Consider the following 9,971-nt stretch of genomic DNA (forward strand, 5'->3'; position numbering starts at 1 on the left):
TCCCCCTCAGCTCCATCCCTCATGTAGGGCTTGACCACCTGCAGCGAATGGTCAAAGCGGGCGCGTCTTTGCGACTTCTCACGTCGAGCAGCATCTTGGGGAGGTGATTGTGACTGTAACTGCACGAGAGAGTGAGTGCGAGGAGGAGGAGGAGGAGGAGGAGGAGGAGGAGGAGGAGGAGGAGGAGGAGGAGGAGGAGGAGAATGGTTCACATGTTAATCTTGACATCGAGCTTGTACCCTTGAAACTGCGAGAGGGAGTCAGACAGCCTTGTCACGCCTGCTGCTCAACCAAGGAGCATGCACACCTTGTTCAAACACTTCCCTATCGCATCTACAATCCATGACATGCTGGTTTCAAGTATCAGTTTGGCAGTGGAGCAGGTGTTGCTCTCTACTCGTTGCCAAAGGCTCCTCCCCCCAGGATTGTGAGGACTAGGCAACAGGACCCATCTTGTCCCTCCCTGCCCTCTGTCAAGATGTGCACAGCACGTGCCATGCACTCACTGCAAGCAACTTGACTCCACCGCTGCCCAGAAGCATGCTTCGTAAGAGACGTCGAGAATCCGCTGCATGCTTCGTCATATCCTCCGGGACCAGAACAGTCTGGTCTACCTTGGCGATCAGCTCCCACTCGTCAGGGGCGCAGTCTCTTCAGGGAGAGGTGAGAAGCAAGAGGGAGCGAGCGGCAGTACTCACGAGTACGATACAGGACAGGCAGAGCAGAGGACCTTGGTGACGTACTGCTGGGCAGAAGGAGGAAGAAGAGTCCTGGTAGTCCTCTAATTGCCCAAGACACGCTTCCACAGTCCTTCCCGCACCTTCCCCAGTCGCAGCTGGTGACCTCGACGTCTCTATGTACACCGACCTGCATGGCTGGTGAACTCGTGCACCGATGGCAGCGAGCCTGGCAGCGAGCGGTGACCTTAACGGAGCTGAGGAGCTCCTCCAGCCCTGAAGGATTACTGGATGCTGGAGGAGAAGCGATGAGGACGAGTATGGAGGAAAGCAGGCTGAGAAGAGCTCGTCACCTGCTCCAAGGCACTGTGTGGCCTTCCGGATGTGCTTGCGATCCTGATGGTCAAGATCAGGATGGAGGAGCATGCATGGAGGGCGTCAGACAGGTAGCAGGTATCCCCCGGTGACCGGCAGCTCCACTTTAAGCTTCTTAATGAAATCGTCCAGGTTGTTACTTGCAAGCGAGCCCTCAGGATGGTAAGAACAATCTCAGGGTCAAGTTCTAACATCATGCGGTCCGAGGTCTGCCCGTGCTGTACGACTTTCCCGTCCTCGTAGACGGGAGCGAAGTAGTTCCGATAGACTTGGGGCTCGCAGTCAGAAACGGCCCCAACCCCCTATCGTCCCTTACCAGCTGCTGGAGCACAGGCGATGGCGCACGCAGGGCCTTGCGTGCGATCGAAGACGTACCCCGTTAGCTTGCAAGCCACGTCAGCCCCAGTCGCCTCCCAGGATCGGTGCTACTCCATCTTCAGGACGCGAGTACGGGCCCATGAACTCCAAACAGTTGAGCTGGGACGCTACCTGCCGAACTTTCGGTCCCACCGCCATGTCTCGTCACGAGGCCAGGGGAACCTGAAAGGTGGAGTAGCGATACTTGCTTGAAGCGAGGATGTTGGATACATCTCCAAACACAAACGAGACTGCAGGACAACAATCATTGCCACTTTCTCTATCGCATCTCAACACAACGACCTCTCAGCTTCCCTCGCAGAAATCCTTCAGGCTTCAGCTCCTGCAACTCGTCAGCCGCTATGCAGGGAGGAGGCATTCGCGCTCACCAGGAGCCTCCGAGCACGTGAAGAGAGCTCGAGCAAAGAGGGAGTCTCGAACGTGCCGATCTTGAACTCTCGCCCGTTACCTCTGCAGAACTACTGAGGAGACAAACAAAGGTGAACTTGCTCTTCACCTGCTCACAAGGGCGTCTGGAGCCTTGAGGTAGAAGTTGCTCTGCCAGATCTCGATCAGAAAAGGATCTTGACGCGGGAACTCAACGAGTGTCAAACAAATACAGAACAAGGACAATCCAGACGGGAGGAAGTGAAATAAGAGGAAGAGGAATGAGTCTAAACTTTTACAGATTTTCGGTACACACGATCCTCGATCAGTGAGCTCCTGATCTTGTTCCCTCTGCTATGTTGACTGTGTGATCTCGTGATTCTTAAACCTCTCACCTTCTCCTGCTGCACATGATTCTTTTTCTGCTCAAAAATCCTAAAACATGTGGGTGTTTGCAAGGCAGATGCGAATCAAAGCATTTCGATCTCTATCAGATGAGCATGTCGGACTCCCTCAAATCTCACCTTCACATCGTCGTATTCTTCAGGCTCTTGGAATCCAAACACAGAATAGAACCAGTTGGTTTTGTCCTCCTCCTCCTCCTTCTCCTCCTCCTTCTCCTCCTCCTCCTCCTCCTCCTCCATCCCTTCATCTTCTTCGTCCTCCTCCCTCCTCCTCCCCTCGCTTACATCTTCTCCCTCCTTCTCTCCTTGCCCATCGTCATCGTCTCCTACAACCTCCCTGTCCACCACCGCAACATCGCTCCCTACAACGCCCATTGCTTCCAGCTGGCCCGGTGGCCGGCGGCCCAGGCCGGGCCGCCGGGCCCGGAGAGTCGAGTCATTGTGGACTGAGACTCGGAACGACTGTCATATCCCTTTCCGTTTCAACTGTAACGGTCAAGATCACAGACTCTTCAAGGGGTATTCGACAGAAACGCGTCCAAAATCATGGATATAGGACAATTGGATAAATAGTACAAATTGTTTGGATAGTAACGCTTCTTGGATTATTTCAAACGTAGGCTGACAAAAATCTTCGGTGCATGTCCTCCCCACCACCCCCTTCTTTCCCCTACACTACCCCCTAGTTCAAGGGGCACAATTTCGAACTTCTTTGTTTTCAGTTTCTACAAGTTTATAAAAGAGTGACCAGCACCACTTACAAGGGAGCGCGGAGCGGGGGAAGGGGCATGTGCGGGAGGGAGGGAGGGAGGGAGGGAGGAGACGAGGAGCGAAGATGATGGCGAGGAGAGGGGGGTAAGAGGGATAGATGATATGAGAGACTATGGTTCAAGTTAGTGAACAAGTGAGAAGCACAACAAACAGGGCAAAAGATAATAGCAGGAGAGTAAAAGGGTAACGAGAACAAACCAAGTAGGATAGAACGGGAGTGGTTGTTGAAGATTATGGGAATGCGACAGTCTACAACGAATGAATAAAAAGCAAGGAAAGGGAGGAAAACGGATGAATGATGGCGAGAAACACGAGAAAACGAGACGAGAGGCGATCAGGAGAGTGTGAGGAATTGATGATGTGGAATGGTTTTTTAGACCTGAGAGAAGAAATATTCATCGTGTGGCTCTGAAACGCTATGAGATCGGGTAGAAGCAGAAGATCTAAGGATGATCACAGACAAGAAAATTGCTATACTAGTGAATTTTGATTTTTTGGTGCTTTGTGTGGGACCCAATGTGTGGGAGGTTGCAAATAGGACAACAAAACCAAACGAAGTTGCCGAGCTGATCTTGATTGACGTAGGGCGGGATGGCTAGCTCTATCCTCGATCCCCTCATCAACTTTTCAGCGTCCGTCGACAAGGCGGTAGCGTCATACTTGGAGAGATGGGGAAGGATTGTAGCCAAGAAACCATGGACAGTTTTCCTGGTCTCCCTTGCTGTGTTTGTTATCTTCGTGTCAGGAGTGTCCAAGTCAAAGCAAGAGACTGAGACTGAGAACCTGTGGACACCGTCTGGCTCACAGGTGCTCAAGGACAAGGATTTCTACACTGAGATGTTCGGGTCGGGCTTCAGGGTCGAGACTATTTTCTTCAAGAGCAAGACGGGCTCCAACGTACTCACGTCCGAGCACTTCAAGGAGGTCTATGACTTCGACACAAAGCTCCGACGCGACCTCGTTGTGCTGGTTGACGACGTGCCGTACAACTTCACCTCCATCTGCGCCAAGGCGAGGCCAGGCGACAACTTTTGCCTCACTGGCGGCAGTCCGCTAGAGTTCATGTACGACATGGGCAGCCATCGCTTCGACTTCAACCTGATCGACACCGACGCCAAGTTGCTCTCCAGGATCAACACGGCCCAGCTCGTCTTCACCCCTTCCGACAGCCAGAAGCCTGTTGTTCTGGACATCTCGGATCGCCAGAAGCTGCTGGCTGGGAAGGAGTACAAGGACGGCAAGATCGTCAGTGCCAACACGCTGAAGGTGACCTGGTTCGCGTCCAGGGCCAACGATACAAACCGTGGAGACTCCAACTGCTACAACTCGGTCACAAACCCCAAGGGCAAGAAGGGCTGCAACCCGACACTGGTGTGGGAGGGGAAGTTCCTGGAGGAGGTGGAGAAGTGGAACCAACAGAGCAAGCACGTCAAGGCCTACGTCCAGGTAGAGAGCTCGATCAGTAGGGTGCTGAGCGGAATCATCGGGGGCGACATCATCCAGCTCAACATTGGCATCGCGCTCATCGTAATTTACGCCATCCTCGTCCTCGGCAAGTTCCACCCTGTGCTCAGCCGCTCCGCCGTCGCCTTCTCCGGCGTCGCGTCCGTCGGGCTCGCAATCGGCGCCACCTATGGGATCTGCGGCTATGCAAACATCCCGCAAACTCCAGTGACGACTCTGCTCCCCTTCATCTTGCTGGGTATTGGCGTGGACGACATGTTCGTGCTGGCAGGCGCGCTGGATCGGGCTCCCCGACACCATAGCCTTGAGGACAGGATTGCGTACATGATGAAGAGCGCAGGGTCGTCGATCACGCTGACGAGCATGACAGACATGCTCGCCTTCGCTCTTGGGACCATCACAACTTTTCCAGCCCTGCGCTACTTCTGCTCCTACGCGGCGATCGGCATCGTTCTCGACTACTTCTTCCAGATCACCATCTTCTCTGCCTGCATCGTGTGGGACGAGCAGAGAATTATGGCGCAAGGGAGAGACTGCTTCTGCTTCTGCGCCCCTTGCGCTAAGAAAGGGTCGAGCTGCACCTGCTGCTACGTCGAGGAGGAGGAGATGAGCAAGTCGTGCTGTAACGACCGCTGCTGCATGCGGGAGGGAGGCTACCTCCGCTACTTCATCGCGGAGTACTATGCTCCCCTCCTCACCAACCTCTACTTCAAGATCGGCACCATCCTCGTCTTCATGGGACTGCTCGCCGTGGGGGCCTACGGCCTGACTCAGCTGGGGGAGGACTTCAGCCTGAGCTACTTCGTTCCCAGCGACAACCCTCTTCAAGAAGTCTTCAAGATCCGCGACGAGGAGTTCAGGACAGGAGGGATCAAAGTTGATGTCTTGATGGACCATCGCAAGCAGCCGGCGGCCTACGGCCTCCACACGGCCAAGACCAAGGAGGAGGTGAAGAAGATAGAGTCCTCTGTGGACACGTTTGCCTGGACGGTCAAGAACACCATGAGCAACCCGCTCACCAACTTCTCCTCCTTCGTCTACGACTTCCAGCTCAACCCCTCCCTCTTTTACGTCCCTTCTGCCGCCGCAAACTTGTCAACGCCGGCGTCCTGGCAGAAGCTGAGAAGCAGCGAGTACATGGATGGGGCGGACAAGCTCGAGACGATGCAGATCAAGGACCCGAAGCTCTTCTACGACGTCTTCCACCACTGGCTCACCACCCCCTCCGGTGCCGCCTTCAGGGGGTACGTCAGCCCCTACGAGTGGTACGAGAAGTTCATCAGTTGGATCGAACTGCAGCCCCAGAAGAGGAACGTGTACAAGTACGAGCAGCAGGAGGTAGTCCTGGACAAGACCCCAGCTCCAGGAGGCAACAGCATCCACCCCTCTACCTACCGCCCGAAGGACCCCGTCCTCTTCTGCTCCCTCCTCAAGTACTTCCTCTCCACGAACCAGACTCTGGCCGACCAGGTGAAGAACCTTGGGGATTCGCCCAGATGCTACCCAGAAGGGGGGGACGTGCAGGTCCACAGGATGAACGTGGAGATGAAGTGCAGGCTGGACCCCGGGCCCTGTCCCAAGTCGAACGCGAGCGCAGAGGTTGAGATCATGACGGGGATACGTAACAAGGTGAAGGAGGCGCCAGACGGTCTGCATCCCATCGCCTACTCCTTCTCCTTCCTCTACACGGAGCAGTACGCCGTCGTCCGAACGGAGGCGTTTTCCAACCTTGGCTTCTCCATCGCCGCTGTCGCCGCCGTCACGTTCGTTCTGATCGCCCACCCGCTGACGTCGCTTCTCGTCATCATCAACGTCGCAATGGTCCTGGTGGACATCACTGGGCTCATGTGGCTATGGAACGTCACCATCAACTCCGTCTCCATCATCAACCTCGTCCTCGCCATCGGCCTCGCCGTCGACTACTCCGCGCATGTCGCCCATGCCTTCATGTCCGCCACGGGGACACGCGACGAGCGAGTCAAGAAGGCGATGGAGGAGATGGGAGCTGATGTAATCCATGGCGCCCTCTCCACCTTCGTTGCTGTGCTGGTAACAGCTCCATCCAAGTCCTACATCTTCCAGATGTTCTTCAAGCAGGTGCCTTGACCCCCGTCCTCATGTCGTCCTTGCGCTCTATGTATCCTTTGACGTTGCTCCTGCTCCTCCTGCTCCTGCTCCTCCTGCTCCAGCTCCTCCTGCTCCTCCTGCTCCTGCTCCTCCTGCTCCAGCTCCTCCTGCTCCAGCTCTCGACCCTCATTGTTTTCCGCTGTCTGACAGACTGTCCTTTGTCCTACCTCTCGCCTCCTCGCCTCTCTCTTTATCTTCATCTGACTCTCCTCAGTTCTTCGGCATTTGCTTCTTCGGCGCTCTCCACGGCCTCTGCTTCCTCCCCGTCATCCTCTCCTTCATCGGCCCCAAGAGCCATCGCGAGGAGTACGTCACCGACACCAAGGAGGAGGGCGAGGCCGGAGTCAGCAAGCAGCCGGCGCTGTCGGTGGGTGCAGGAGTGTCCTCTCTTCCTCCTCTGAAGCTCTGGCAGTACGTCAACTCGATGGAGAAGAGCGACGCCGTCTCGATCCCCAACATGGACATCGGAAACGTTCGGAGAGCTGCGAACCAGTCAGAGTAGGAGGAGGTGTCATCATGGTTGTGGATGTGACTTTTGAGTGTGATGCTGGTGTGCGGAAATTTTGGGTGTTTTGTGTGTGTGTGTCTCTTGGAAATCAACAGGACGACGCTTGATTGCTGGCATTTGTAACTGTAGCTACTGATTATGAACAGAAATAAACAACATCTTTATGTGTTATTACACACCGTTTCTGCATGATACCGACAAGATTTCAGAGGAGATGGCAAGACGATTAGTTCTTTTCTTTTAATCGTTGAAAACAAAAAGATTGATGGGTGGTAAGGCAGTACATGAGAGGTAGAGAAGCTAGTTTAACGATCAGCGGAAGTGGCAAACTTGACAGGACCGTCAGAGTTTGGAGCAAGGAGAACTCCAAGACAGTGCCTGCACAACAACAGGGTCAGGAGCTCTGATGAGAGGACACAATAACAGCAGCAGCAGCAGCAGCAGCAGCAAGACACAGGAAAGACACAGAGAAGAAGAACGCAACACAATGAAAAGGTGAACTTCCAACACATGTACAACCATCTTTTCACATTGAGGAGATTTAAGGAAAGCAAGAATACAAGAGAGACACTGGAAGGCTGTTTGACGATACCTTGCTTCCATCTCAGTGTGGAGGTGAGATGTGCAGAAATCCAAGGCGAACGCCCTCTGCTTCCTCTCCTGCACAGAAAATTGTGAGAAGGTTGAGACGGTAAGGAGCGAGAGAGTCTGAGGGACCAAGCGAGGAAGGGAGGAGCGAGATGGCAAGGAAAAGGACAGTGCATATTGATTAAAAAGGAAGGAAATTATTGATGCCCGCATTGAAAGGGAAGATTCAAAAGATAGAAAGATAAGGAGAAGTTCGAAAAGAAAATAAGGAATGAAAGATGAACAGGGAGAACGTTCTGGTAAAAGAGATACACGACAAGACATTGAATCAAGTTTAGAAGCATGGGGTTCATCACAGATAGGTGTACTATTGATGTAAAGATGACAAGGATGTCATTCAACAAGAGAAATGAATATGACTGCTGTGTTGCAAGCTAACAGGAAATCCAAGAAATCGAGGTTGAGAGTGCATTGCTTTCAAAGAAACAGGTGTCGTACAGATATGGAGAGGAGGTTTACACGTAAATGAAAATGAGAGAACGTCAACGCAATCTGAAGATACAAAGACTGAGAGGCAAGACAGTTTTCCCTAGGTCAGCCATAATCTGGCCAGCCCGAGATGAAGCGTCAAGCCATGGAGGCGAGAACGGATGAATTACAGGCACAGGAAGCATGCAGATGACAGCGAAAAGGAAGAATGATGTCGGAGAGAAGAGACATGGCTCAAATTTGGAACAAGCACAGCACAAGATGTACTAGGGTGAGGGGTCATGCAACAGGAGCAAAGCAGATATGGAGAACAACAATGAAAGGGAAGGGTTAATAAGAGATAGAAGATATGAAATGAAAAACGGCAGGAAGGATTCAAGCCAAAAAGGATGATGAAGTCGAATGAGCGGACAAAAAGACAAATCCAACACAAGATAGATGCTTTGACGACGCAAACGGTGGAACCTAATATGCTAACGAGAATGTGGAGCAAGAGAAGGAGGAGAAGAAGGACAAGAACGATGGCAGATTGTGATCAGGAGGATCATGAGGATCATGAGGAGCTTACGCCGAAGGTGGCGGGGTCGATGAGCATGGTGGTCTGAAGCAGCTGAAACATGGCAGGCGCCGCGATCTATTTCCGGTTGGAGGGGCACCATCCTTATAACAGGGGTCCTTGTATAGAGAGATAGGGGTACTCGACAAATGGGAAAAACTCAGTGGAGATGGACTCCTGCTTCCCAAGCAATTTGGCCGGCCCGCCGGCCCGTTATCAGAGCGTTACTGAAGAATTCTGCGTATGAGGGTGATGAGCAACGCCCTAAGAGCTTTCGGGAAATCGAGGATCGCTAGGGAGGAAAGGAGGATAGGAATCTAGTGGAAGGAAGAGGAGCGAGTCTACAAGAGCAGGAGGACGAGATCGACAAGGACGTCGAGCCGAGAAGACAAGGCGCAGGGAGATCTCGGAGACCTCTCCGATGAAACTCTGAGAGCAAAGGAGGGCGATGGGCTTGCGGTACTGCGGCTGGCAATCTACTTCGATAGTGCTGCTCCTGTTTTGCTGGGGAGCTAGGGGAGAACACGACTCTTGTCGATTCTACCTGGAAGAAATGACTGGGAGAAAGTTTGGCCTTTGCCATTACGGGTTGAACGTGGAAGGGTCCGGGAGAGGAATCCGAATAGACTTCTTGGAAGACTCAAGACATCTCTTGTCCAAGACGACGATTGAGCATGCAGAGGTTCATTGCAGCATAGAGATGAAAGGGAACTCTTCCTTCCCTCATCATCAGCTCCCTGCACACTGGGTGTTGTCGTACCAGCCAGCACCCAGTACAACCTTGGAGGAGGTGTACATCCCGGTGTACGTTGACTTGATGCACAAGAAAGAGTCTTGTGTGTCGGATGTTCACTTGGGCTACGATAAGATCTTGAGTACGTGGGTAGGAGATGCCATGAAGGGATCAGAGCGTCATGGCAGAGCTCTGACCCTCTCTCCCCTTGGCCAGTTCGGAAGTCAGCCAGGTAGCAAGGAGTTTGAAGCTCATTGCGACCTGGAGGTGCTGCTGGGGAACGATGCTACAGGTGACCCGATGCCTCTGACGTGCTGGTTTGTGACTTGATCCCTTCCCGGCCCTCAGATGTTCTGCAGATCAAAGAGCAGGTGAGGGAGAGAGATGGAGATTGTCGATAGTGGCGAGGAGAGTGTTGATGGTAGAGGGAATTTAGTCGAGAGAACAGGGAGGGAGGGAGGGAGGGAGGGAGGGAGGGAGGGAGGGAGGGAGGGAGGGAGGGAGGGAGGGAGGGAGGGAGGGAGGGAGGGAGGGA

At 53.4% G+C, this 9,971-nt stretch overlaps 3 protein-coding genes across 3 annotated transcripts; 2 read left to right on the top strand and 1 right to left on the bottom strand.

Moving 5' to 3' along the window:
• Positions 1 to 208: 208 nt before the first annotated feature.
• On the bottom strand, positions 209 to 2,575 carry GUITHDRAFT_112517 (hypothetical protein; the record flags this gene model as incomplete). Its single annotated transcript, XM_005828229.1, has 15 exons — positions 209 to 247; positions 308 to 350; positions 398 to 463; positions 507 to 568; positions 615 to 651; positions 893 to 953; positions 1,031 to 1,073; positions 1,146 to 1,191; positions 1,245 to 1,320; positions 1,369 to 1,477; positions 1,593 to 1,660; positions 1,713 to 1,752; positions 1,799 to 1,880; positions 1,927 to 1,967; positions 2,321 to 2,575. 15 exons carry the CDS (start codon positions 2,573 to 2,575, stop codon positions 209 to 211), a joined length of 1,068 nt encoding a protein of 355 aa, XP_005828286.1.
• Positions 2,576 to 3,554: 979 nt separating this feature from the next.
• On the top strand, positions 3,555 to 7,243 carry GUITHDRAFT_164388 (hypothetical protein). Its single transcript, XM_005828230.1, has 3 exons — positions 3,555 to 6,532; positions 6,777 to 6,929; positions 6,975 to 7,243. Exons 1-3 carry the CDS (start codon positions 3,563 to 3,565, stop codon positions 7,062 to 7,064), a joined length of 3,213 nt encoding a protein of 1,070 aa, XP_005828287.1. The 5' UTR covers positions 3,555 to 3,562; the 3' UTR covers positions 7,065 to 7,243.
• A 1,908-nt stretch (positions 7,244 to 9,151) lies between these two features.
• GUITHDRAFT_142019 (hypothetical protein) lies at positions 9,152 to 9,766 on the top strand (the record flags this gene model as incomplete). The annotated part of the gene is made up of 1 exon (XM_005828231.1): positions 9,152 to 9,766. The coding sequence occupies one exon, from the start codon at positions 9,152 to 9,154 to the stop codon at positions 9,764 to 9,766; it is 615 nt and encodes a 204-aa protein (XP_005828288.1).
• Positions 9,767 to 9,971: the final 205 nt, after the last annotated feature.

This window comes from Guillardia theta (assembly GCF_000315625.1).
Source record: "Guillardia theta CCMP2712 unplaced genomic scaffold GUITHscaffold_60, whole genome shotgun sequence".
NCBI lineage: Eukaryota > Cryptophyceae > Pyrenomonadales > Geminigeraceae > Guillardia > Guillardia theta.

Excerpts from the sequence above, each read along its gene's own strand:
- GUITHDRAFT_164388 (XM_005828230.1), top strand. The coding sequence starts at position 3,563 with ATGGCTAGCTCTATCCTCGATCCCCTCATCAACTTTTCAGCGTCCGTC. Across the intron at positions 6,533-6,776 it reads TCCAGATGTTCTTCAAGCAG|TTCTTCGGCATTTGCTTCTT; the intron begins GTGCCTTGACCC and ends GACTCTCCTCAG. Across the intron at positions 6,930-6,974 it reads GCAAGCAGCCGGCGCTGTCG|TACGTCAACTCGATGGAGAA; the intron begins GTGGGTGCAGGA and ends AAGCTCTGGCAG.